Source organism: Nerophis ophidion, linkage group LG09 (assembly GCF_033978795.1).
Source record: "Nerophis ophidion isolate RoL-2023_Sa linkage group LG09, RoL_Noph_v1.0, whole genome shotgun sequence".
Classification (NCBI taxonomy): domain Eukaryota; kingdom Metazoa; phylum Chordata; class Actinopteri; order Syngnathiformes; family Syngnathidae; genus Nerophis; species Nerophis ophidion.
The window spans coordinates 6,521,682-6,547,278 of record NC_084619.1 but is presented as its reverse complement, the minus strand read 5'-3'; the positions used below and the strand labels follow the sequence as shown (position 1 = coordinate 6,547,278).

General features: G+C 40.9%; 1 protein-coding gene across 4 annotated transcripts in view; it reads right to left on the bottom strand.

The window, feature by feature from the left end:
* Nucleotides 1-25,597, bottom strand: part of ldb1a (LIM domain binding 1a) — a 98,511-nt gene that overhangs the window by 9,680 nt on the left and 63,234 nt on the right. For 2 of the 4 annotated variants that reach the window (XM_061910163.1, XM_061910167.1), the window contains 9 exons: nt 19,769-19,871; nt 13,378-13,422; nt 13,175-13,250; nt 12,579-12,681; nt 7,782-7,954; nt 7,590-7,712; nt 2,188-2,268; nt 1,964-2,087; nt 1,734-1,876 (listed from right to left, as the gene is read on the bottom strand). In XM_061910163.1, the coding sequence (XP_061766147.1) occupies nt 1,734-1,876; nt 1,964-2,087; nt 2,188-2,268; nt 7,590-7,712; nt 7,782-7,954; nt 12,579-12,681; nt 13,175-13,250; nt 13,378-13,422; nt 19,769-19,871 (971 nt within the window). Of the gene's footprint in view, nt 1-1,733; nt 1,877-1,963; nt 2,088-2,187; nt 2,269-7,589; nt 7,713-7,781; nt 7,955-12,578; nt 12,682-13,174; nt 13,251-13,377; nt 13,423-19,768; nt 19,872-20,037; nt 20,156-25,597 lie in introns of those variants that run through there. The other 2 variants (XM_061910166.1, XM_061910164.1) reach the window with 2 other exon arrangements.

The window sequence follows — 25,597 nt, the reverse complement described above, 5'->3', positions numbered from 1 at the left end:
CCAAGCAAGTTTTGCATTGAAAATTTACCAAGCAAGGCTTATATAACTTTATATTGACATGCGAAACCGAGTTTAAAATAATAATAATAAAAAAATATCAATGGCATATCAAATAAAATAAAAATACAAATTGAATGGGGCGGGGTTTGGTGGTAGCGGGCGTGTATATTGTAGCGTCCCGGAAGAGTTAGTGATGCAAGGGGGTTCTGGGTATTTGTTCGGTTGTGTTTATGTTGTGTTACGGTGCGGATGTTCTCCCAAAATGTGTTTGTCATTCTTGTTTGCTGTGGGTTCACTGTGTGGCGTATATTTGTAACAGTGTTAAAGTTGTTTATACGGCCACCGTCAGTGTGACCTGTATGGCTGTTCACCAAGTATGCCTTGCATACACGTGTGTGTGTGTATGAGTCGCATATATTATGTGAGTGGGCCGGCACGCTGTTTGTATGGAGGAAAAGCGGACGTGGCGACATGTAGAGAACGCCAAAGGCAGTGCTTTTACGGCCCGCCCCCAATATTATTGTCCAGGTGGAAATCGGGAGAAATTCGGGAGGGGCACTAAACTTCAGGAGTCTCCCGGGAAAATCGGGAGGGTTGACGAGTATGAGTATTAGTGGTGAATTACAGCGGCGGGTCTAATGTTAATTTGATATTGCCTCAAGGGCCAAATGAAATTACACAACGGGCCAAATTTGGCCCGCGGGCCAGAGTTTGACACCCTTGTTGTAGATGGTCACTGAAGGCATCAAAAGTATGACACCTGTGAAGTGAAAACCATTGAAGCTCGTCAAGATAATGCCAAGTGTGCAAAGCAGTAATCAGAACAAAGGGGTGGCTATTTTAAAGCAACTAGAATATCAATCAATCAATCAATGTTTACTTATATAGCCCTAAATCACTAGTGTCTCAAAGGGCTGCACAAACCACTACGACATCCTCAGTAGGCCCATATAAGGGCAAGGAAAACTCACACCCAGTGGGACGTCGGTGACAATGATGACTATGAGAACCTTGGAGAGGAGGAAAGCAATGGATGTCGAGCGGGTCTAACATGATACTGTGAAAGTAAAACATGTTTTCGGTTATTTCACTTTTTTTGTTAGGTACATAACTCCACATGTGTTCATTCATAGTTTTCGTTATTTCACTGACAATCTACAATGTAAATAGTCATGAAAATAAAGAAAACGCATTGAATGAGAACGTGTGTCCAAACTTTTGGCCTGTACTGTACACGGACTACTCTTAAGTTGTATCCAAACTACATTTAAAGAATTGTCTCTTAAGACTCTATTAAAAGTAGGAGCTGATATGTGAGGGGTGTACTTAATATTGCGGTCACTCATTGGTCAAGCTGATTAACATATGCATCGCTAGCAATGACAAAATAACATTTAAGGTGTCCTTAATCTCCTCTTGGGTAACATCCAGAGAAGTAAATACAAAAGACTCAGCTATTGTTGTTGTTTGCGGAGTACCAAATTCAGTGAGGCGTGGCTTTCCCGATGGTTAAGCATCATTAGGGGGTTCATTCCACCTCGGGTCTCAACCAATAGAAAAAATGCTCCAACAAAGCTCAGTGGGAGAGAAAAAAAACCTGCAAGTTAAAGCGAGGCGACATAACTCCAAACACATGAAGCCCCATAGGAGTAGGGACTGCCCGTCAGCTGCCTGGAGATGCTCTCATCCTCAAAACTTCCCTGAGGTCAAGTGGGTGTCATGCTTACAGGTACCTGGTTGGAGAGGGAGAAGCTGTTGGCTGGACTCTTCTTTTTGGAGTTGCTGTTGCTGTTTCCGCCCCCGCCAGAGCTCACGTTGCTGCCACCTGAAACCTTCCTTTTCCGCCGCTTGTTGGGCGCTTGTCTGGCCGGCTCCGCTACAAAGCGCGAACAAAGTCCCAACATTACGCAACTTTTTTGTTAAAAGGAATGTGCTAAACATGTCTTTTTTGGGGTTCATTTACCTGGGGGTGCTACCATCCTCTGCCACTTTTGGAAGAGGCAAGTCTTCAGGCAGTCTCGGGGGCTCAAACTGTACGTTTTGTGTCTGGACATCAGCTCTTGCATGGGTTCCAATATCACACATAGCTAAAAAAAACAAGAACAGAAATTTTATGAATTAATTGAAAAAAAAACAGTGTTGTAATGTGAGAATAATAAAGATTGTTAAAGCGGGAAAATGTCTTACACGGAGGTAGTTGAGCGTGGAGTTGGACAGCCCACACCTGGTGATATTTTTAGCCAGCTGATCCAGCATTTGTGGATCCTGCTGGAACATGACAAACAACAAAAAAGGTAGAATTAACTCTTAAGGAGGTCCTGCAACTCACTAACATTTGTCTATATCAGGGGTGCCCATTACGTCGATAGCGAGCTACCAGTCGACCACGGGGGGTGTGTCAGTCGATCTCCAGCCAGGCTTTTAAAAAAAATAGACCTAAAAATGAGTGATCATCAATCTTCACCAAGACGTCACTTAAATGACATTCACGGTACCGGAGGGTCTTGTGAGATGACGCTGGCTGCTGCAAGATCATTATTATGAAAATATGACCGAGAGGAAGGCGAGAAACACTTTTTATTTCAACAGACTCTCGCGCCGTACCTTCCGTCAAAACTCTAAAGGCCGACTGCACATTTCCTATCTTCACAATAAAAGCCCTGCTTCATGCTGCCTGCGCTAACTAAATACAGAGTCTCGGAAAACTGGCATGCACAAGCGATCCCTCAGAACGCCAGCTTTCCGAGACTCTTATTTTGTTAGCGCAGGCAGCATGAAGCAGGGCTTTTATTGTGAAGATAGGAAATGTACAGTCGGCCTTTAGAGTTTTGACGGAAGGGACGGCGTGAAAGTCTGTTGAAATAAAAAGTGTTTCTCGCCTTCCTCTCTGTCATTTTTTCATAATAATGAACTGGCAGCAGCCAGCGTCATCTCACAAGACCCTCGGGTGCCGTGAATGTCAATCAAGCAAGCTACGGAATTTGCCGCCAATGTTTTTCTTGTAAAGTGTATGGAAGCTGGATGAATTAGATGCCAAAAACCAACCACTTTCATGTGGTATTGTACAGAAAGGACAACTTTTTTCTCCTCCATTTGAAAATGTGGACGTTATCAGCACCACTGTCTAATTCCAATCAATGCAAGTCATCAGAATCAGGTAATACACCAACTTATATTCTTGTCTTTGTGAAAGAAAGACATCTATATGTGTTACACATGCTTGTATTATCATTAAACACATTTAACTTGTTTACAAAAATGTCTCTTTCATAAATAAATAAATATAAATGATATATATAAATGAGGTAGATCCCCTCGAGTTGGTCAATTGAAAAGTAGCTCGCCTGCAGAAAAAGTGTGGGCACCCCTGGTCTATATTAATAAAAAAGGCCAGCTTCCCAAAAACGGACAAAAAATATTACATGTGCTATCAAACGATCAATTTTTTTAAATCAAATAAATGGGTTGCAATGGTGTATTGTTGTGGTATTTTAAGATGGAAGTGCTTTTATTAAAAGAAAATCATTTCTAAAATACTTTGGCGTTTTAAGTACTCAAATGTTCTATTATGAGAGCCAACATTCTGCTTCACGTTTTCTGGGGGTGTAACGGTACACAAAAATTTCGGTTCGGTACGTACCTCGGTTCAGAGGTCACGGTTGGGTTCATTTTCAGTACATTGAGAAAACAACAAAATATACATTTTTGGGTTATTTATTTACCAAATTTGCAAAATCTTCCACCAAAAATAGTTTTCTTAGTGGAATATTTGATGTGAAGTAATCCGAACTTTGGATAGGTCAATAATTCATAATAACATTGATTTTGATTCAATATTATGTTTTGAGCAATGACAGTTTGAAAGAAAATAAAAACAGCTTTGTTTTATTAGTCAACGTTGCAACTTTTTCTAAATTATATTTAACCTTTAAGCTTTTTTATTTCAATCAATCAATCAATGTTTACTTATATAGCCCTAAATCACTAGTGTCTCAAAGGGCTGCACAAACCACCACGACATCCTCGGTAGGCCCACATAAGGGCAAGGAAAACTCACACCCAGTGGGACGTCGGTGACAATAATGACCCAGTGGGACGTCACTTTTGTTTATGTTTTTGTTTATTTTAATAGTATTTTTAGAATGTGCCATGGGCCTGTAAAACATTAGCTGAGGGCCGCAAATGGCTTCAGGGGCACACTTTGACACCAATGCAATAGATAATAAAAAATAAAATCTGATAATTCTATGGGTAAAAAGTAGAGCCTGGCAACGCATGCGCGTTATCATAACTCTCTTGCTCTCTGTCTCTACCCCTCCCTCACGAATGCTGCAGCGTGCACAATTTGTTTTGTTTTAAACCCCTTCTTAACCCTGAACGTACATTGAAAATACATGCAACCCTAACTTAAAATGCCGGACATTTGAGGCATTTAAGAAACTCCACCCGGACAGCCCCGCGAAAGAGGACATATCCGGTGAAAAGAGGAGTTATGGTCAGTCTATCGTAGCCCGGTCGCTGCTAGCATACCGTGTGTTGTGCCTCAGTGTGCATTATTTACACAACATGCGGTACGCTACTTAATACGTCCGTGTGGAAACTCGTTCGGTACACCTCCGAACCGAACCAAAAAACGGTTCAATACAAATACATGTACTGTTACACCCCTAGCGTTTTCCATATTGACTTGCTTGTTTCTGCATCCTGTCACTACCGGAATAACTGCCCATTTGTGCATGTGTGACGCCATCACTACTGGACAAACTGGCTGAATTGTGTTTCCATGTAGGGATGGGTACAGTTCACCTTTAAACCAATACGGTACCAGTTCTAAGGACAGAGGAATCAAAAAGTGGTACTCAGCGGTACCGATTTTCAGTACTTTTGTATAGGTTAATAAACGATAACTGTTTTCTGTAATAAAATCTTTTTTTTTTATTGCAAAATTTAAAAATGAGTTAATAACGATAACTGCTGTCCAGTTTCTACATCTTGTTTTATTGTCACATTTCTGAGTCTCAATTACAGTTGCAAGTCCTAGACAGTAGATGGCAGTAGTGTATAGTTAATGTTGCGTTGGCAGTCGCTTTCATGGTTTCCCATCGTCCCTTTGGGTTGAGTTTTTTCACACCTTGATGTAGGATCCGAGTCACGCTCAAAGGTACCCAAACATGGCACCATTGAATTGTATGTCAATCCGTCCCAGTAAGGAGTAAAATGATGACGGATCAATCATTAACGCATTGGTTTTGACTCAGGATGCAACAATATGAAAAATTCATGTCACGGTTATTGTGACCAAAATTATCATGGGTATCATAATTACCGTGGTATTATTCAATCAATCAATCAATCAATCAATGTTTACTTATATAGCCCTAAATCACTAGTGTCTCAAAGGGCTGCACAAACCACTACACAAACCACTACGACATCCTCAGTAGGCGGTGACAATGATGACTATGAGAACCTTGGAGAGGAGGTTGAATGTGATTAAAAAGTACTTATACACACACTAAAAAACCTTGACAAAGGTTTTTCAAATAACTAATTAAAAATAGACACACTGTTAAAAATCACACTATTTTGCATGTTTCTTATGCTTAACTGTTTTTGTGCGGGCACTGTGGCGTCCTACTCCGTTCAGCGGTCCGTGAACACACCTTACAAACACCTACACCTGGTATAGATTGATCACTCGGTGCTAAAAGAGCACAGCTAGTAGCTTCAATGTGCAATGTTTAATATTTTAGTTACTCAGAAATTAAAGTGCTTATACATGTTTATATTGGGGTAGGTTGTTTCTTAATGGGGAAGGACGTTAATGTCTCTTGTATTCATGTTAGCATTTTAGTTAGCCAGCTGGCGCCAGTCAGTCCGTGAGTTTTGCGGCTATCAACCAGGGTTTTTCCAACATTTTAATCTAAAACGATAATACTAACCATCGGAAGTTTACCGTGGTTATTATTAATGCAGTTTATTGTTACAACCCTAGTTTTGACAGTCATAAATATTCCTAAGTGTTTGTTCCACGTCACAGTTTTTAGGAGTATTTTTACGTGTTTTATGAGTTTTTACGTGTTTTAGGAGTCTTTATGTGTTTTAGGAGTGATTTACGTTTTAGATGTCACTGTGCATCTCTTCGGAGTCATTTTATGTGTTTTGGAGTCGTTTTTAATGTTTTAGAAGTTGATTGTTGTGTTTTTTAATGTCTTACTAGTCATTTTAAGGTGTTAAGTCATTTTATACATTTGTGTTTCGCACATGAGGTAGAACATCTCACTTTGTGTTTTCTGGAATCTAGTCTTTTAAAACAACTTTGGAAAATTCGACTTATTTATTTTATATAGCTGTTTCACGACTGCAATGTTTATGTCGCACTGGTAAATATAAGAATGAACAAACACAAAACATTTTCAATACACACTATTATGCACAGAACCACCCTTTTGTAATATTAATAGCAAGACATGCTTATTTCACCCCTGAAGCCCTTGCATCCATCCATCCATCCATTTTCTACCACTTATTCCCTTTTTGGGGTCGCGTTCTATCTCAGCTACAATCGGGCGGAAGGCAGGGTACACCCTGGACAAGTCGCCACCTCATCGCAGGGCCAACACAGATAGACAGACAACATTCACTCACATTCACACACTAGGGCCAATTTAGTGTTGCCAATCAACCTATCCCCAGGTGCATGTCTTTGGAAGTGGGAGGAAGCCGGAGTACCCGGAGGGAACCCACGCATTCACGGGGAGAACATGCAAACTCCACACAGAAAGATCCCAGATTGAACCCCAGACTACTCAGAACCTTCGTATTAAATCATGTTTTCGTACTCAATGCCCGCCTCCATCTCTGCATCTTGGGGTTCGTCACAAACTAACACTGACAATGCAAAGCCAAAGCCATTTATCAACAACACCCAGAAACACATACATATACATACATACATTTAGTAAGATTGTAAAAAGAAGGGGTCTCTAACAGGTCGCCATTGAAGCTAATATCTCACTTGGACTATCTTGATATTTTTTTATTTTTTTATTTAGCAGACAGGAAAAAAAGCATTTAATAGAATATACTTTACACGCTGTGCTTCATACATTTTCCATAATGAGAAGATCTAGTTCTTGGCAGGAAACAAGACTTTTTTTTTCACTCCATTAATGTTATGACAATGTGTTGATGATGATGCATATCCCGCAGCCCTTGCAGAAAACAGTAAAAGGTGCTGCTGAATTTTGCTGCATGCTCTGCTTTGACTGGGAAAATGTAGCGCCATCTGGTGGAAAAATCTAAAGATTGCTCAAAGCCCAAATTGAACTCTGAAGATAAGGACTGTTTATGCTAAGACAAATCTTTTTTTTTTGGTTAGGAAATATGTTTTTTTTTGTGTATCTATATCATTTTAGGCTAATTCAGTGATCAAAAGAAAATATCTAAAGACAATTATCCACAAAATTCAACCGACAACAAAGAAAAATTGAAATTAAAAGAATGTCACAAATGTCTTCTGGAATCTGTTAGGGTAAATTGTACCAAGTATGAGGCAATGTGTTTTTTATTGTAAGCCTACAACTCACATGCATGGCCAAGATGCTCCTGGGGAGGACCTCTCTGTGTTGTCTGATGCTGAAGTGCCACGTCTTAATCCTCATCATGTCATCAAACATGAACTCGAGGTACAGGCGGCCCTCCACACAAACCTTATCCAGGAGGGAAAATAGGAAGGTTGATGGCTATGTAAAGTCACAAGGAAAAAAAACATGCCTTACCTGTGTGAACATAGGTTTGCCGTTCTGGGTGACCATGGTGCACTGGTCACAGTCGAGAGAGACAAAGTTGCTGTGGAAGGACTCCTTAGGATGCTTCAAGTTGTAGAAGAGCTCAGTGGCGCCTCCCTCGAAGATACTCCGAAAATATCTGGGAATCAACGTCCTACCAATGGCTGCAGGAAAACAAAATGTTGAATCAAGAACAGTGTTAAAACATCGTCTTTGTTACTGATAACTCGCAAAACTTTTTTTCACATTAGTGGCTGGTATACGTTGATTTGGGCTTCATAAACAAGAACAAGCATAAACACACAGTTTTGCCGTGTCTTGAAAATCTGACAGATTGTTGCCACAATGTATAATCAATATAAATCAAAATAATTTTGCCTCAGTGAAGTGCATTGAAGGTACAGACCAGCAGGGGGCAATAGAAGGAAAGGAACTGCATGGATTTATTTATTCAATACAGGAAAACACATACTTATAATACAGTGTAATTTGTGAATTATGACACATATAATTTACTGGTGACAATTGATACAAACATATCCATTTTCTACAATGCACCGCTTATCCCAGCCATCTTGGGACGAGAGGTACATCTAATTCTCGACTGGTCGCCAACCCAGCTAATTGCAGGGCAGAAAAATAGAAGTGTTTAAGTCTCACCTTAAAACTCATTTGTATACTCTAGCCTTTAAATAGACTCCCTTTTTAGACCAGTTGATCTGCCGTTTCTTTTCTTTTTCTCCTATGTCCCACTCTCCCTTGTGGAGGGGGTCCGGTCCGATCCGGTGGCCATGTACTGCTTGCCTGTGTATCGGCTGGGGACATCTCTGCGCTGCTGATCCACCTCCGCTTGGGATGGTTTCCTGCTGGCTCCGCTGTGAACGGGACTCTCGCTGCTGTGTTGGATCCGCTTTGGACTGGACTCTCGCGACTGTGTTGGATCCATTATAGATTGAACTTTCACAGTATCATGTTAGACCCGCTCGACATCCATTGCTTTCCTCCTCTCCAAGGTTCTCATAGTCATCATTGTCACCGACGTCCCACTGGGTGTGAGTTTTCCTTGACCTTATGTGGGCCTACCGAGGATGTCGTAGTGGTTTGTGCAGCCCTTTGAGACACTAGTGATTTAGGGCTATATAAGTAAACATTGATTGATTGATTGATATGAGTTGGGAAATTGTGTTAGATGTAAATACAAACAGAATACAATGACTTGCAAATGCTTTTCAACCCATATTCAGTTGAATGCACTACAAACACAAGATATTTGATGTTCAAACTCATAAACTTTGTTGTTTTTTTTGCAAATAATAATTAACTTAAAATTTCATGGCTGCAACACGTGCCAAAGTAGTTGAGAAAGGACATGTGCACCACTGTGTTACATCACCATTTCTTTTAACAACATTCAATAAACCTTTGGGAACTAAGGAGACACATTTTTTAAGCTTTTCAGGTGGAATTCTTTCCCAATTCTTGTTTTATGTACAGCTTAAGTTGTTCAACAGTCCGGGGTCTCTGTTGTGGTATTTTAGGCTTCCTAATGCGCCACACATTTTCGATGGGAGACAGGTCTGGACTACAGGCAAGCCAGTCTAGTACCCGCATTCTTTTACTATGAAGCCACACTGTTGTAACAAGTGACTTGGCATTGTCTAGCTCAAATAAGCAGGGACGTCCATGGTAACGTTACTTGGATGGCAAAATATGTAGCTCCAAAACCTGTAGGGACCTTTCAGCATCAATGGTGCCTTCACAGATGTGTAAGTTACCCATGTCTTGGGCACTAATACACCTCCATACCATCACAGATGCTGGCTTTTGAACTTTGCACCTAAAACAGTCCTGATGGTTATTTTCCTCTTTGGTCTAGAGGACACGACGTTCACCGTTTCCAAAAAACTATTTGAAAGGTGGACTCTTCAGACCACAGAACACTTTTCCCACTTTGCATCAGTCCATCTTAGATGAGCTCGGGCCCAGCGAAGCCGGCGGCGTTTCTGGGTGTCGTTGATAAATGGCTTTGGCTTTGCATAGTAGAGTTTTAACTTGCACTTACAGATGTAGCGACCAACTGTAGTTACTGACAGTGGTTTTCTGAAGTGTTCCTGAGCCCATGTGGTGATATCCTTTACACACTGATGTCGCTTTTTGATGCAGTACTACCTGAGGGAATGAAGGTCCGTTATCATCGCTTACGTGCAGTGATTTCTCCAAATTCTCTGAACTTGGCATTGTCTAGCTCAAATAAGCAGGGACGTCCATGGTAACGTTACTTGGATGGCAAAATATGTAGCTCCAAAACCTGTAGGGACCTTTCAGCATCAATGGTGCCTTCACAGATGTGTAAGTTACCCATGTCTTGGGCACTAATACACCTCCATACCATCACAGATGCTGGCTTTTGAACTTTGCACCTAAAACAGTCCTGATGGTTATTTTCCTCTTTGGTCTAGAGGACACGACGTTCACCGTTTCCAAAAAACTATTTGAAAGGTGGACTCTTCAGACCACAGAACACTTTTCCCACTTTGCATCAGTCCATCTTAGATGAGCTCGGGCCCAGCGAAGCCGGCGGCGTTTCTGGGTGTCGTTGATAAATGGCTTTGGCTTTGCATAGTAGAGTTTTAACTTGCACTTACAGATGTAGCGACCAACTGTAGTTACTGACAGTGGTTTTCTGAAGTGTTCCTGAGCCCATGTGGTGATATCCTTTACACACTGATGTCGCTTTTTGATGCAGTACTACCTGAGGGAATGAAGGTCCGTTATCATCGCTTACGTGCAGTGATTTCTCCAAATTCTCTGAACCTTTTGATGGTATTGCGGACCGTAGATGGTGAAATTCCTAAATTTCTTGCAATAGCCCATTGATAAATGTTGTTCTTAAACTGTTTGACATCTTGCCCACACATTTGTTCACAAAGTGGTGACCGTTTCCCAATCCTTGTTTGTGAAAGACTGAGCATTTCATGGAAGCTGCTTTTATACCCAATCATGGCACTCACCTGTTCCCAATTAGCCTGCACACCTGTGGGATGTTCCAAATAAGTGTTTGATGAGAATTCCTCAACTTTATCAGTATTTATTGCCATCTTTCCCAACTTCTCTGTCACGTGTTGCTGGCATCAAATTCTAAAGTTAATGATTATTTGCAAAAAAAAAAACTGTTTATCAGTTTGAACATCAAATATGTTGTCTTTGTAGCATATTCAACTAAATATGGATTGAAAATGATTTGCAAATCATTGTATTCCGTTTATATTTACATCTAACCAACTCATATGGAAACTGGGTTTGTAAAAAACCAACATTCACACTCATATTCCACCCCATGGACAATTTTGAGTACCCAATTAACCTAGCATGCATGTTCCTAAAATGTGTACCTGGACAAAAAACTGCTGCATGTGGAGGACATGTTAACTCCACACAATTCAAACCCTTGATCTCCTAAAGGGGAACATTATCACCAGAACTATGTAAGCGTCAATATATACCTTGATGGTGCAGAAAAAAGACCATCTATTTTTTTAACCGATTTCCGAACTCTAAATGGGTGATTTTTGGCAAATTAAACGCCTTTCTGTTTATCGCGCTGGAGGCGATGACGTCAGAATGTGACGTCGCCGAGGTAACACACCCACCATTTTCATTTTCAACAAATTACAAACACCGGGTCTCGTCTCTGTTATTTTCCGTTTTTTTTACTATTTTTTGGAACCTTAGAGACATCATGCCTCGTCGGTGTGTTGTCGGAGGGTGTAACAACACTAACAGGGAGGGATTCAAGTTGCACCACTGGCCCGAAGATGCCAAAGTGTCTGCCGCCAGACCCCTATTGAATGTGCTGGAGTTTCTCCACATTTTACCGGCGATGCTAAGGCAGACATGGCACAGAGATGTATGGATAACCTACAGATGCATTTGCAACGATAGTCAACGAAATCACAAAGGTGAGTTTTGTTGATCTTGACTGCCAGCTAATCGATGCTAACATGCTACGCTAATCGATGCTAACATGCTATTTACCGGCGGTGCTAAAGCAGACATGGTACAGAGATGTATGGATAACCTGTAGATGCATTTGCAACTATATTACGTTTCCTTCCACCCACATTTAATGCGAAAAAAACACTTACCAATCGACGGATTTAAGTTGCTCCAGTGTCAAAAGATGCGAAAGTCCTGATCGTTTGGTCCGCACATTTTACCGGCGATGCTAACGCAGCTATTCGGCCATGCTATGGCTATGAATAGCGTCAATAGCTATCCGCTCAATAGCTTCAGTTTCTTCAATATTTTCATACTCCAACCATCTGTTTCAATACATGCGTAATCTGTTGAATCGCTTAAGTCGCTGAAATCTGAGTTTGAATCCGAGCTAATGTCACTATATCTTGCTGTGGTATTCCCATTGTTTGTTTACATTGGCAGCACTGTGTGACGTCACAGGGAGATGGCCAGTGTCTTCGCAGAGAGCGAAAATAAGGCACTTTAAAGCTTTATTTAGGGATATTCTGAGACCGGTAAAATTTCGAAAAAAAATTCCAAAAATACAACAAGCCACTGGGAACTGATTTTTATTGTTTTTAACCCTTTTGAAATTGTGATAATGTTCCCCTTTAACTGTGCGCCCAGAATGCTCACCACCAGGACATTGAGCAGCCAAACAAATTGTACAAATAAAGGCCTCTTTATTAAAAAAATTAATAAACATGCCTGGTACTCTCTGCAATTTGAGGAAAAACAACAATCGTCAATTTCAATTGTAGTCAATCTTACTGTATCGTTTGGGTCCATCCTCCAGGCAGAAAGTGATGGTCAGCATTGCGTCGTCCTCAAAAAACTCTGTGGTGAAGGCATCCCACCACAAATTGTCGCAATCCTGGCAAACCACAAGTAACTTGTATTTGTTTATCCATAATTACATTTATAATGGCACACAGAAGGCAAACTATGGGTATTTAATAGCACATACTTCTGGACTTAAATTGAGATTGTGAAATTCAATATGGTATGTTAAGATTTGTGCTAAACATTCCGGCTAAAGACCGTGTCATGTGTGGAGATTAACATTGGCGTGTGTGCACACTGACAGAAAATGTGCATCTCATTACTGCTACTCAGTTGGGGGCTTGGGCATGAAACAGTTGGTGCTCCAATTACATTACAGCCAGGTTGATCAGATAATCTTATTAAAGCCTGAATGTAAAATGAAGTCAGAGAGGCCTCTGGACTCATTTCCACAAATAAAACAGCAGCTGGGACGTAAATGGTAAAAATACTGAATGTTATTGAAATGTTCTTGAAAATAAAAAGGCAGATTGTGTGTGTTGAGTTTGTAAATCTCATATAAAGACGCAATGCATTTCTCCCACCTCTGTCCAGTTCTGTAGCCTTTTGTTCAGCTCGTACATGCGATAGTCTGTCTGGTTTCCGTACGGTGTGGGTCTCCTGAAACAGGAAATAAGAAATTCAACACTCAGGGCCCCGCGTAATTACAGGGGATTTACGATGTTAGTTTTTCTTGGCAAGAAATGTGACAACATCATGAATTTAATTTGCGAGGCTTTGAACTCACCCCATTCCAGGTTCCATATATGACGGGGGGTACATGGGTGTAGGCCTGATGGTGGACACGAAAAACAATCAGCAATCAGGATCCATCAGCTCAGGGAAGTAAATGTAATTACGTGAGAGGGATTTAGGCACTTTACATTATGTTGTGATTTTTTTTTGTGGGAAGATTACCTAATGCACAATGCATGTCTATTAGGGATGCACCGAAATGAAAATTTGTGGCCGAAGCCGAAGCCAAATAAAACTTAAACGCTTGACCGAATAATGAATGCATCCATCCATCATCTTCCGCTTATCCGAGGTCGGGTCGCGGGGGCAACAGCCTAAGCAGGGAAACCCAGACTTCCCTCTCCCCAGCCACTTCGTCTAGCTCTTCCCGGGGGATCCCGAGGCGTTCCCAGGCCAGCCGGGAGACATAGTCTTCCCAACGTGTCCTGGGTCTTCCCCGTGGCCTCCTACTGGTTGGACGTGCCCTAAACACCTCCTTAGGGAGGCGTTCGGGTGGCATCCTGACCAGATGCCCGAACCACCTCATCTGGCTCCTCTCGATGTGAAGGAGCAGCGGCTTTACTTTGAGTTCCTCCCGGATGGCAGAGCTTCTCCCCCTATCTCTAAGGGAGAGCCCCAAACTCATTTCGGCCGCTTGTACCCGTGATCTTATCCTTTCGGTCATGACCCAAAGCTCATGACCATAGGTGAGGATGGGAACGTAGATCGACCGGTAAATTGAGAGCTTTGCCTTCCGGCTCAGCTCCTTCTTCACCACAACGGATCGGTACAACGTCCGCATTACTGAAGACGCCGCACCGATCCGCCTGTCGATCTCACGATCCACTCTTCCCCCACTCGTGAACAAGACTCCTAGGTACTTGAACTCCTCCACTTGGGGCAGGGTCTCCTCCCCAACCCGGAGATGGCATTCCACCCTTTTCCAGGCGAGAACCATGGACTCGGACTTGGAGGTGCTGATTCTCATTCCAGTCGCTTCACCGATCCGATAATGAATGCAGTTTTTCGCAATTTTTTTAATATTGCATAAATAGCCTAGAATAAATATTTAGACATGTTTTTCAAATAAAGTAAATATTTTTTGAATATTGACATTTTTTAATATTCCAGTAGCCTTTGCTTTTCAAAAAAAAAAAGCACAGTTTTTCATTTATATTAGGCCTTCAAACAAAACATGCATTCCAAAAAAAAAATAAAGTGCATTAGAGTGGATAAACCCACAACAAATGAATTATTGTCCTTTTGGCAAAAGTCTGCTTAGCCACAGTAGATATGCTAATAATGTAAACAGAAGGCTCAAGTAAATCTCAATTAAGTGTGTGCTTGTAACCTCATACACTTATACAGGTAGCCTACACAACAGGCTAATAATGTAAACAGACGCCCCACTAAATCTCAAAGAGTGTGTGCTTGTAACCTCATACACTTATACAGGTACACAACATATCCCAACGTCACTGCACGTTGGTTGATTGCGTCACCGCGTCAAAAAATTGCGTCACACGCCACTATTCGGCCTTGTTTTTAACTCATTCCACCGAAGGCCGAAAGTGGCTTTTTTTGCCACATTCGGCCGAATATATTCGGTTACCGATTAATCGGTGCATCCCTATTAATCGGTGCATCCCTAATGTCTATTAACCATAATCACGGCACAACAAGGCACGTTTACGTGTCACGATATCATCGTTGCACTTTTGTTCCAGGAGTATGGTTCTAGTCTCGACCTGCTCCATGTGTAAAGTGCCTTCAGACAACTTCTGTTGTGATTTGGTTGTTTATAGTTAAGATTGACATGACTTGCTTTAAAAGATAGTAAAAACATGCTTTTATTCGTGCCATCGTTCCATCCATTTTCTACCGCTTATTCCCTTCGGGGTCGCGGGGGGTGCTGGAGCCTATCTCAGCTACAATCAGCCTGAAGGCGGCGTACACCCTGGACAAGTTGCCACCTCATCGCAGGCTTTTACTATTGCAATAAATATAAATATTTATTTAAAGCCGACCAACAAATGTGCTATTAAGAAACTCACTATTATTAACAGGATGCCATAAACGTGGTAATTGTACAAGGATATTATTTTTTTCTTTGTTAAATACCGTAAATAAAACGCTTTATTGTCATCAGACTGAGCATGACAAAAACACAGGTGGCTGTATGTTAGTTAAAGTTAATGAATAAATGGTTAAAATACATGAATACCAATATGAACAGACATACCTTTTTAATCAGGCTTTTCACTCATCATTTGAAACTGCTTAGGTCAGGGGTGTCAAACGTACGGCCCGAGGGCCGGATCAGGCCCGCAAACAGGCTTTATCCGGCCCCCGGGAGGAGTTTGCTAAGTAGAAAAATGAACTTTTTTGAATAAAAGAAACTGCTGTTCTAAATGTGCCCACTAGATGTCACAATAGCAATTTTTGTATCTTTGTACAAAATGCAACATATGTAAAAAAAAATTAATAATAAACCGAATCTTAGTGCACTAATTGATTTTGATATTATTTTTGTTATCTTGATAGATTAAAAATTAACACCAATATCACATAATTTATTCAGAAAATATAAATAACGACAAATAAAGTATATGTACTATTAACCGCAGCAATTCATTGTAAAAAACAAACAAACCACAACAACATTATATGTACATTTTCAGAATGTGCTTGTTCTATTTGTACACAAAGAAAACAATATGGAGTGTGGGGCGGCATAGCTCGGTTGGTAGAGTGGCCGTGCCAGCAACTTGAGGGTTGCAGGTTCGATTCCCGCTTGTGCCATCCTGGTCACTGCCGTTGTGTCCTTGGGCAAGACACTTTACCCACCTGCTCCCAGTGCCACCCACACTGGTTTAAATGGAACTTAGATATTGGGTGTCACTATGTAAAGCGCTTTGAGTCACTTGAGAAAAGCGCTATATAAATATAATTCACTTCACTTCACTCACTTCTTTATTTTTAAGTAATTGTGCTTTGATTTTCCCAGTCTGGTAGATTTTTCTCCATGTGGCCCGTGGTCTAAAATGAGTTTGACACCCCTGGTTTATGTTCTTAATGTATTGTTATTTTCCATTGCATTGATTTCTATTATTACTACAAATATTCTCACCGTTCTATATTTTTAATCAAGTATATTTTACCTATATTTTACAATTTGTTTATACTATTTTAATTTTTGATAACATTTTTTAGTTATTACACTGTCAAGTTCCAAGGTGTCTCTTTCCTCAATTCTCAGTGCCGTGCCAGGCCATGTTTTGTTATTGTCAATAGTGCTATGTGTGTGTTTTCTATTCACTTGTTCTTTTGTTTTTGTTTTTGATTGGTGTAAAGCAGTGGTCCCCAACCTTTATGTATCCGCGGACCGGTCAGCGCTTTTTTTTTTTTTTTTTCTTATGCAAACGGGACGTTTTTGTCATGAAAAGGGGAGTTTTTTGTGGTTGGTGCAATAATTGTAAGTGTGTATTGTGTTTTTGATGTTTATTTAATTAAAAAAAAAACAAAAAAAACATTTTTTAATAATAAAAATTTATAAAAAATTCTTCTGCGGCCCGGTGGTTGGGGACCACTGGTGTAAAGCACTGTGTGTTGCATCTTGCCTATGCATGAAAAGTGCTATTTAAATAAGGTTTAATTGATTAATTTATTTGAATTTGGTTTGCATCACAGGTACTGTATATAGGAGTTAAACCTGGGCCGATATTCGATCAGGCAATTTACTGACAATAAATGAAAATTATGTCTACATTTTCCAGCATCGATAAATTGACATGTGCATACTTCAAGAGCATTCACGCGTTTTATCGCCACACGTTTGTCATCTGCTAGCGATAAATCTAATGACTTTTTCCAACGTTATTGGAGACTTTTCATGTGTCTTGGTGACTCTGAGGTGCAGTAAATGTCCTCACGAGGAGTGGCGGGTGCTGTTTTAAAACCCCTCCCCCGTTCCAGAGCACTCACCGGTTGTCAGTGTGCAAAAGTTTTGCTTTTTTCTCCTTGGTTTAAAGAGCAGGATGTAAATGTAAATGTTTATTCACCGTCTTATCATGCTAAAATAGTTCACTGCAACATCCCAATCTCATTGTTCATGTTAATGAGTCAGTCAATAAACGGAATAATGTCACAACCCTCTCGTCTTTTGATTCAAATCGATCATCCAATATTTTAATTGATTTACATTTTTTTTAAAAGCAAGCTAGGAATCCACATAAAGTTTAACTTACAGCTCTGATAATACTTAGCATGTTCACTTTGTTTTATTATTTCTCTCCTACAGCATCCATTGCAATCAAATGTGCAAACAAGGCGACTTTTAACACAGCCAATAGCTACTTTCCTTGCTGCAAAGTTGGCAACATTTCCCGCCAGCATCACACAGTGCAACAAGTGAGCCCACGCAACACATGTAGTAGCAAAAATGGACAAAATGATTGCACAACCAAATTCCACTGCACCAGTGTGAGGAATATTTCAGTTTTAACCCATCCATCCATCTTCTTCCGCTTATCCGAGGTCGGGTCGCGGGGGCAGCAGCCTAAGCAGGGAAGCCCAGACTTCCCTCTCCCCAGCCACTTCGTCTAGCTCTTCCCGGGGGATCCCGAGGCGTTCCCAGGCCAGCCGGGAGACATAGTCTTCCCAACGTGTCCTGGGTCTTCCCCGTGGCCTCCTACCGGTTGGACGTGCCCTAAACACCTCCCTAGAGAGGCATTCGGGTGGCATCCTGACCAGATGCCCGAACCACCTCATCTGGCTCCTCTCGATGTGAAGGAGCAGCGGCTTTACTTTGAGTTCCTCCCGGATGGCAGAGCTTCTCACCCTATCTCTAAGGGAGAGCCCCAAACTCATTTGGGCCGCTTGTACCCGTGATCTTATCCTTTCGGTCATGACCCAAAGCTCATGACCATAGGTGAGGAAGGGAACGTAGATCGACCGGTAAATTGAGAGCTTTGCCTTCCGGCTCAGCTCCTTCTTCACCACAACGGATCGGTACAACGTCCGCATTACTGAAGACGCCGCACCGATCCGCCTGTCGATCTCACGATCCACTCTTCCCTCACTCGTCAACAAGACTCCTAGGTACTTGATCTCCTCCACTTGGGGCAGGGTCTCCTTCCCAACCCGGAGATGGCACTCCACCCTTTTCAGTTTTAACCTTTGGAACAAAATGAGCCTATCAACACAGAGGACCCACTTTGCCGAATGTGCGCAAATACAACAAACCTGCACACCGACTTCAAACACAACCCAGTGGTCCACACTCACTGAGGCGTTTTGTGTACAAGGTGAGCACAAACAAAACATCGTAAAATGGTGTGCACTCACACTCACACAGAAAGTGTGGTTAAACACATCGCCAAAGACATGTTGACATTTAATACTGTTGGAAAAACGAGCATTTCTAAGAGTGCTACAAACATTTGTCATATTGGTGTTTCTTCGCTCGAAATCTGCCGGGCTTAAGTTATTTTTTCATTTGAATTGTTAATACGTATGCTGTTACTGCAGTTAGGGCCGGGTGATATGGCCTTTTTTATTATCTCGATGTTTTTAGGCCATATCGCGATACACGATATATATCTACCATGAATTGATTAACGTGGACCCCGACTTAAACAAGTTGAAAAACTTATTCGGGTGTTAGCATTTAGTGGTCAATTGTACGGAATATGTACTGTACTGTGCAATCTACTAATAAAAGTATTAATCAATCAATCTCAATATTTTACCATGGCCTTGAATTACCACTTGATACATATAATCACAGCAGTATGATGATTCTATGTGTCTACATTAAAACATTCTTCTTCATACTGCATTAATATATGTTCATTTTAAACTTTCATGCAGAGAAGGAAATCACAACTAAGTCAATTGACCAAAACTGCATTTATTAAAGTTATTAGCAGGTGACTTTTCAAATGATGCCACATATTAGCAGTAATGCTACTTTGGGTAGCAACGCTTGTGCCCCACACTTGACAAATTAAAGTTGTCTATTCGACATCGTCCCGCTTGAAGCCGAACCACCGCCAGACGATGGACCCCCTGCTGCTTTTCTTGGGAATGGATTTTTCCTACATTCGCCTCGTATTACCGCTCGCACGGCTTCGCTAGCATCACAGCTAACGTTACCCAGTCTGCTACCTCTCTGCTCCGCGAGGGCGTGTACGTATGTGACGTTAGGGCTGCAACACCTTTATGTAATTCACTAACAATTCCTTGTGCTTTTTGTTTGTACTTAAAATGTAAAAACACACAAAAATATACACAATTATAGTAACTTGCAGATGTTTCTAATGTACTATCCCAGGATGTCATTAGACCGACGGTGCACCGAATGTAGAATGCATCATTGCAGAATCAAACTACAGGAGACTCACCCCACATCTCGGTCCAGCATAGCGCCTGGGTGGAAAGGGGGGAAGCTGCCGCCGTTGGGGGGTTCCTTGGGAGAGTACAGCTTGAATGACTTTGACGAACAGCCTGCGTGCACACACACACACACACACACACAAGGGATAAAAGAGCAAAGATTTAGAGACGATTGCTTCGATGTAGCTCCTTCCCAAATCACAACATCGTCCAAGTAATGCAACTCTGCGTGTTTTTGCTGGCGCCGGTTGAAAGTGCAGCGCCCGTTTTAACCCACCTCCCCTTTTCCAGGATGCTTTCATTAGCTAATGCATCTTCAATCTGGTAAATGGACAAGAAAAACAAACACGATCTGACCGCTTCTTATATCACGCACGCTGTTATAGGGAACCCTCCCCTCCAGAAGAGCCGATCACCATCTGCACCAGTGTGTACATCTCCCCCTGTAGTTGCCTCCTCCACCCTTCCCCCCCACTACCCGCTCGCCTGGCTGTTGTTAACCCTTGTCTGCCCAGATGAAGCACTCAAAACAACTCTGGGCGCTGGGAAAACATCTGATTCTGTGAGACCTCACACAGGCGAGGGCTGCATGTAATTGCGTCCGACAAACAATATTTTAAACACTACCAGACAGAGACGCCGAGGGAGGGGTGAACATTCCTCGGGAATATGACCCCGGCTGCCTCATTACAGCCAGCCGCTCTCTTCACAGACGCTTTATCAGGCATTAATTACGGCGCTGTTTGATCGTTCTAGTATTACCCTTTGTTGGCGATATTTTGCAAGTGCTATGTTAATTTGACCCGTCACAATTCATGCACGACATAGTATGTCACTGTCAGCTTGGTGTATAAAGGGCCGCGGTGCCAGATTAAAACCAACAGGGGGAGAAGGGGGGATGGGGGGCGGTGACTGCAGCATTGCCTAAATGAGTTTAATCTTCCCACTGAGAGGGAAGCCAAGCACCGTTTTTCGGTGTTAGTACAAGACGACAAGAGTGGTGTGCCTGGTGGACTGCATACCGCAGTCACTGTGAGGGATTTACTTTCTCAAGAGCACTCAATAATGCTTCGTATTTGACCCTTGGACTGAAACTCTACACAGGGCAAAACATATTATATGAGTAGGCTGCGTTTAATCAATGCACACATTGAAACCAGTTCTTGATAAGAGCCGCGTGCATTTTTGGAAATCACACACGTAAGCGACACGATACATCAAGTTGCATCAACAGAGTTCTTGAATACAAACTTTCCTTTTCTTGTTGCTTGAGACATGTTTTATTGGGCAATACACAATGTAACTGGGCCAACTTGCACCTACAGTGCTTTTTCAGACATACTAAATGATGCAATAAAAAGCGCCCACAAAACAGTTTCAGCCTTGATAGATCACATTGCCTGTGCTGATTAATTAGGGACCGAGCAGCAATTGCTGCTCTATTTAAATTGCTTTGCTTATCATCATTACCCTGTAGGAGTGTAACGGTACGTGTATTTGTATTGAACCGTTTCGGTACGGGTGTTTCGGTTCGGTTCGAAGGTCAATCAATCAATCAATGTTTATTTATATAACCCCAAATCACAAATGTCTCAAAGGACTGTACAAATCATTACGACTACAACATCCTCGGAAGAACCCACAAAAGGGCAAGGAAAACTCACACCCAGTGGGCAGGGAGAATTCACATCCAGTGGGACGCCAGTGACAATGCTGACTATGAGAAACCTTGGAGAGGACCTCAGATGTGGGCAACCCCCCCCCTCTAGGGGACCGAAAGCAATGGATGTCGAGCGGGTCTAACATGATACTGTGAAAGTTCAATCCATAGTGGCTCCAACACAGCCGCGAGAGTTCAGTTCAAGGTGTACCAAACGAGTTTCCATACGGACATGAATTTACCATGAATTGATTTACGTAGACCCCGACTTAAACAAGTTGAAAAACGTATTCGGGTGCTACCATTTAGTGGTCAATTGTACGTATTATTTACTGTACTGTGCAATCTACAAATAAAAGTTGTGATTCAATTCAAAATTAATACTCGATTCAATGCGGTTCCATATTCAAACCGATTCTAGCAATATATTGTTAGGTGTAAAAATTATATTAAAAACTTTTCGAAACAAGTTTCAGGCTGCAAAAGCTGTTCTTGGCTGCTGACGAATGAAATATCGATTATTTTAGTATTTGAGAGAACCATTCAGATGAAACACACTTCATAATCCTAAATGCATACTTTTAAGAGAATAAATTAAATAAACCAAAAAAAAAAAAAAAAAATCATGCTACATGCTTCCCAAAGGCTGTGATAAATTAAGCATGATGAGTTGACTTGAAACTGTTTAATGTTGCACTTTTTATTTGTAGAAGAAAAGTTTTGCAATTTTATTTAATCTGAGCAACAATTTGAGGCAGTTTAATGTTGATTAACGTGGGCAGAATTATTATAGTGTTCCCAAAGTTAAAAGGATAAAGCCATTGTTTACAAATTTGGTAAATTAATAACCAAAAAAATTTACATTTTGTTGTTTTCTTACTGTACCGAAAATGAACCGAACCGTGACCTCAAAACCGAGGAATGTACCGAACCGAAATTTTTGTGTACCGTTACACCCCTAATGTATGTATGCATATATATCCTTTTTTTTCTCCACTAATTGTTAAAGGGGAACATTATCACAATTTCAAAAGGGTTAAAAACAATAAAAATCAGTTCCCAGTGGCTTGTTGTATTTTTTGAAGTTTTTTTCAAATTTTTACCGGTCCCGGAATATCCCTAAATAAAGCTTTAAAGTGCCTTATTTTCGCTATCTTCGAAATCCACTACCCATTTTCCTGTGACGTCATACAGCGCTGCCAATGTAAACAAACAATGGGAATAGCACAGCAAGATATAGCGACATTAGCTCGGATTCAAACTCGGATTTCAGCGGCTTAAACGATTCAACAGATTACGCATGTATTGAAACGGATGGTTGGAGTATGAAAGTATTGAAGAAGAAACTGAAGCTATTGAGCGAATAGCTATTGATGCTATTCATAGCCATAGCATGGCCGAATAGCTGCGTTAGCATCACCGGTAAAATGTGCGGACCAAACGATCAGGACTTTCGCATCTCATGACACTGGAGCAACTTAAATCCTTCGATTGGTAAGTGTTTTTTTCGCATTAAATGTGGGTGGAAGGAAACGTAATATAGCTGCAAATGCATCTTCAGGTTATCCATACACCTCTGTGCCATGTCTGCTTTAGCACCGCTGGTAAATAGCATGTTAGCATCCATTAGCTGGCAGTCACGCCGCGACCAAATATGTCTGATTAGCACATAAGTCAACATCAACAAAACTCACCTTTGTGATTTCGTTGACTTTATCATTGCAAATGCATCTGCAGGTTATCCATACATCTCTGTGCGATGTCTGTCATCACCGGTAAATAGCATGTTAGCATTGATTAGCGTAGCATGTTAGCATCGATTAGCTGGCAGTCACGCCGCAACCAAATATGTCTGATTAGCACATAAGTCAACAACAAAACTCACTTTTGTGATTTAGTTGACTTTATCATTGCAAATGCATCTGCAGGTTACCCATACATCTCTGTGCCATGTCTGTCATCGCCGATAAAATGTCTACTTTCGCATCTTTGGGCCAGTGGTGCAACTTGAATCCCTCCCTGTTAGTGTTGTTACACCCTCCGACAACACACCGACGAGGCATGATGTCTCCAAGGTTCCAAAAAATTGTCAAAAAAACGGAAAATAACAGAGCTGAGACCCGGTGTTTGTAATGTGTTGAAAATGAAAATGGCGGGTGTGTTACCTCGGCGACGTCACGTTCTGACGTCATCGCCACCAGAGCAATAAACAGAAAGGCGTTTAATTCACCAAAATTCACCCATTTAGAGTTCGGAAATCGGTAAAAAAAATATATGGTCTTTTTTCTGCACCATCAAGGTATATATTGACGCTTACATAGGTCTGGTGATAATGTTCCCCTTTAAGATTACTCTCATTGAAATCTGTCTTCTTGTTGTCTCCTTCCCCCTGTTGTTTTTGGTATTTGGGGACATTTGCATTGCCAACATTTCAATGTATACTGCTTTATATGTGTTGTAAAAATTGAAATTCCTAAATAAATCCTAAAATTTGTAAAAAAAAAAAAAAAAAAAAAAAAGGATTCATGATTTGGATGTAAACCAATATTTTTGAGCAACCTTACTAAACGGATGAAGACTGGCCTAAAAAATGAGGGATTCTAAGAAAAGTAAAAACAAGAGAAATTTATGAATTGGTTAGTGGCGTTACATAATATATAGCAGTGATTCTCAACCTTTTTTCAGTGATGTACCCCATGTGAACATTTTTCTAATTCAAGTACCCCCTAATCGGAGCAAGGTATTTCTGGTTGGAAAAAAAGAGACAAAGAAGTAAAATACAGCACTATGTCATCAGTTTCTGATTTATCAAATTGTACAACAGTGCAAAATATTGCTCATTTGTAGTGGTCTTTCTTGAACTATTTGGAAAAAAAAGATGTAAAAATTACTAAAAACTTGTTGAAAAATAAACAAGTGATTCAATTATAAATAAAGATTTCTACACATAGAAGTAATCATCAACTTAAAGTGCCCTCTTTGGGGATTTTAATAGAGATCCATCTGGATTCATGAACTTCATTCTAAACATTTCTTCACAAAAAAAGAAATCTTTAACATCAATATTTATGGAACATGTCCACAGAAAATGTAGATGTCAACACTGAATATTGCATTGTTGTATTTATTTTCACAGTTTATGAACTTAAATTCATATTTTGTTGAAGTATTATTCAATAAATATATATATATATATATAAAGGATTTTTGAATTGTTGCTATTTTTAAGAATATTTTTTAAAAATCTCATGTACCCCTTGGTATACCTTCAAGTACCCCCATTTGAGAACCACTGATATATAGTACTGTTGATCAGTACCATTCTGTTGAATAAAGGATAAATACAAAATAAAGACCGCCCTCTAATAAACCCTTTAGCACTAATACAGTGTTGGCATTAACACACTTTTTGTGTCTTTTTACGCATTGAAATCAGAAGTCCATGCGTCCCCCCGGACGCGGATTATCATTATTTTTTTTCCGAATATGGCTTTGCGCGAGTGTTTTGGTATGTTTATATTTGCCGGGTCAAATTATTCATTATCAATTATTGGTCGACTTCAAAGTAATGCACTTTCCAGTACAATTTCTTAAATTTTGATTCGCTGAAAGTTTTATCGATCACAAACATTGCACTGGTATTGGGACTCCCGCGTGTTATTGAAACGAAACTTCAATGAAAAGTGGCATCAGGAGCCACTCTTCAGCAAACGGCTCACTTATGAAGATAGAAAGATGTTTTGCACGGCAAGTAAACGGGCTAGGAATGAGAACACCTTTACGACCGGGTGCATTGATTTTCAAAGATCCAGCCTCACCAGGCACCAAGAAACACCCTCCAATTTGGGTACCAACAGTTACGCTCTTTGGTCGGAATGACGAAGTCGTCGAATTGTTGCAACTCTTTATTTGCACCGCCACATACCGCCATTCTTAAAGGGGAACACACAGCTTATAGCCATCACCAAGCCAGAGATGAAATGTTAGAGGCATTGAGTGCCACTTTTTTAAATGATATTGAAACTAACTTGCCACATTCTAAGTTTGTTAGTATTATTTTTAATGGAAGTGTAGATGGAGCGATTTTAGAACGACTGATGATCTACTGCAGGGGTAGGGAACCTATGGCTCGGGAGCCAGATGTGGCTCTTTTGATGACTACATCTGGCTCTCAGAT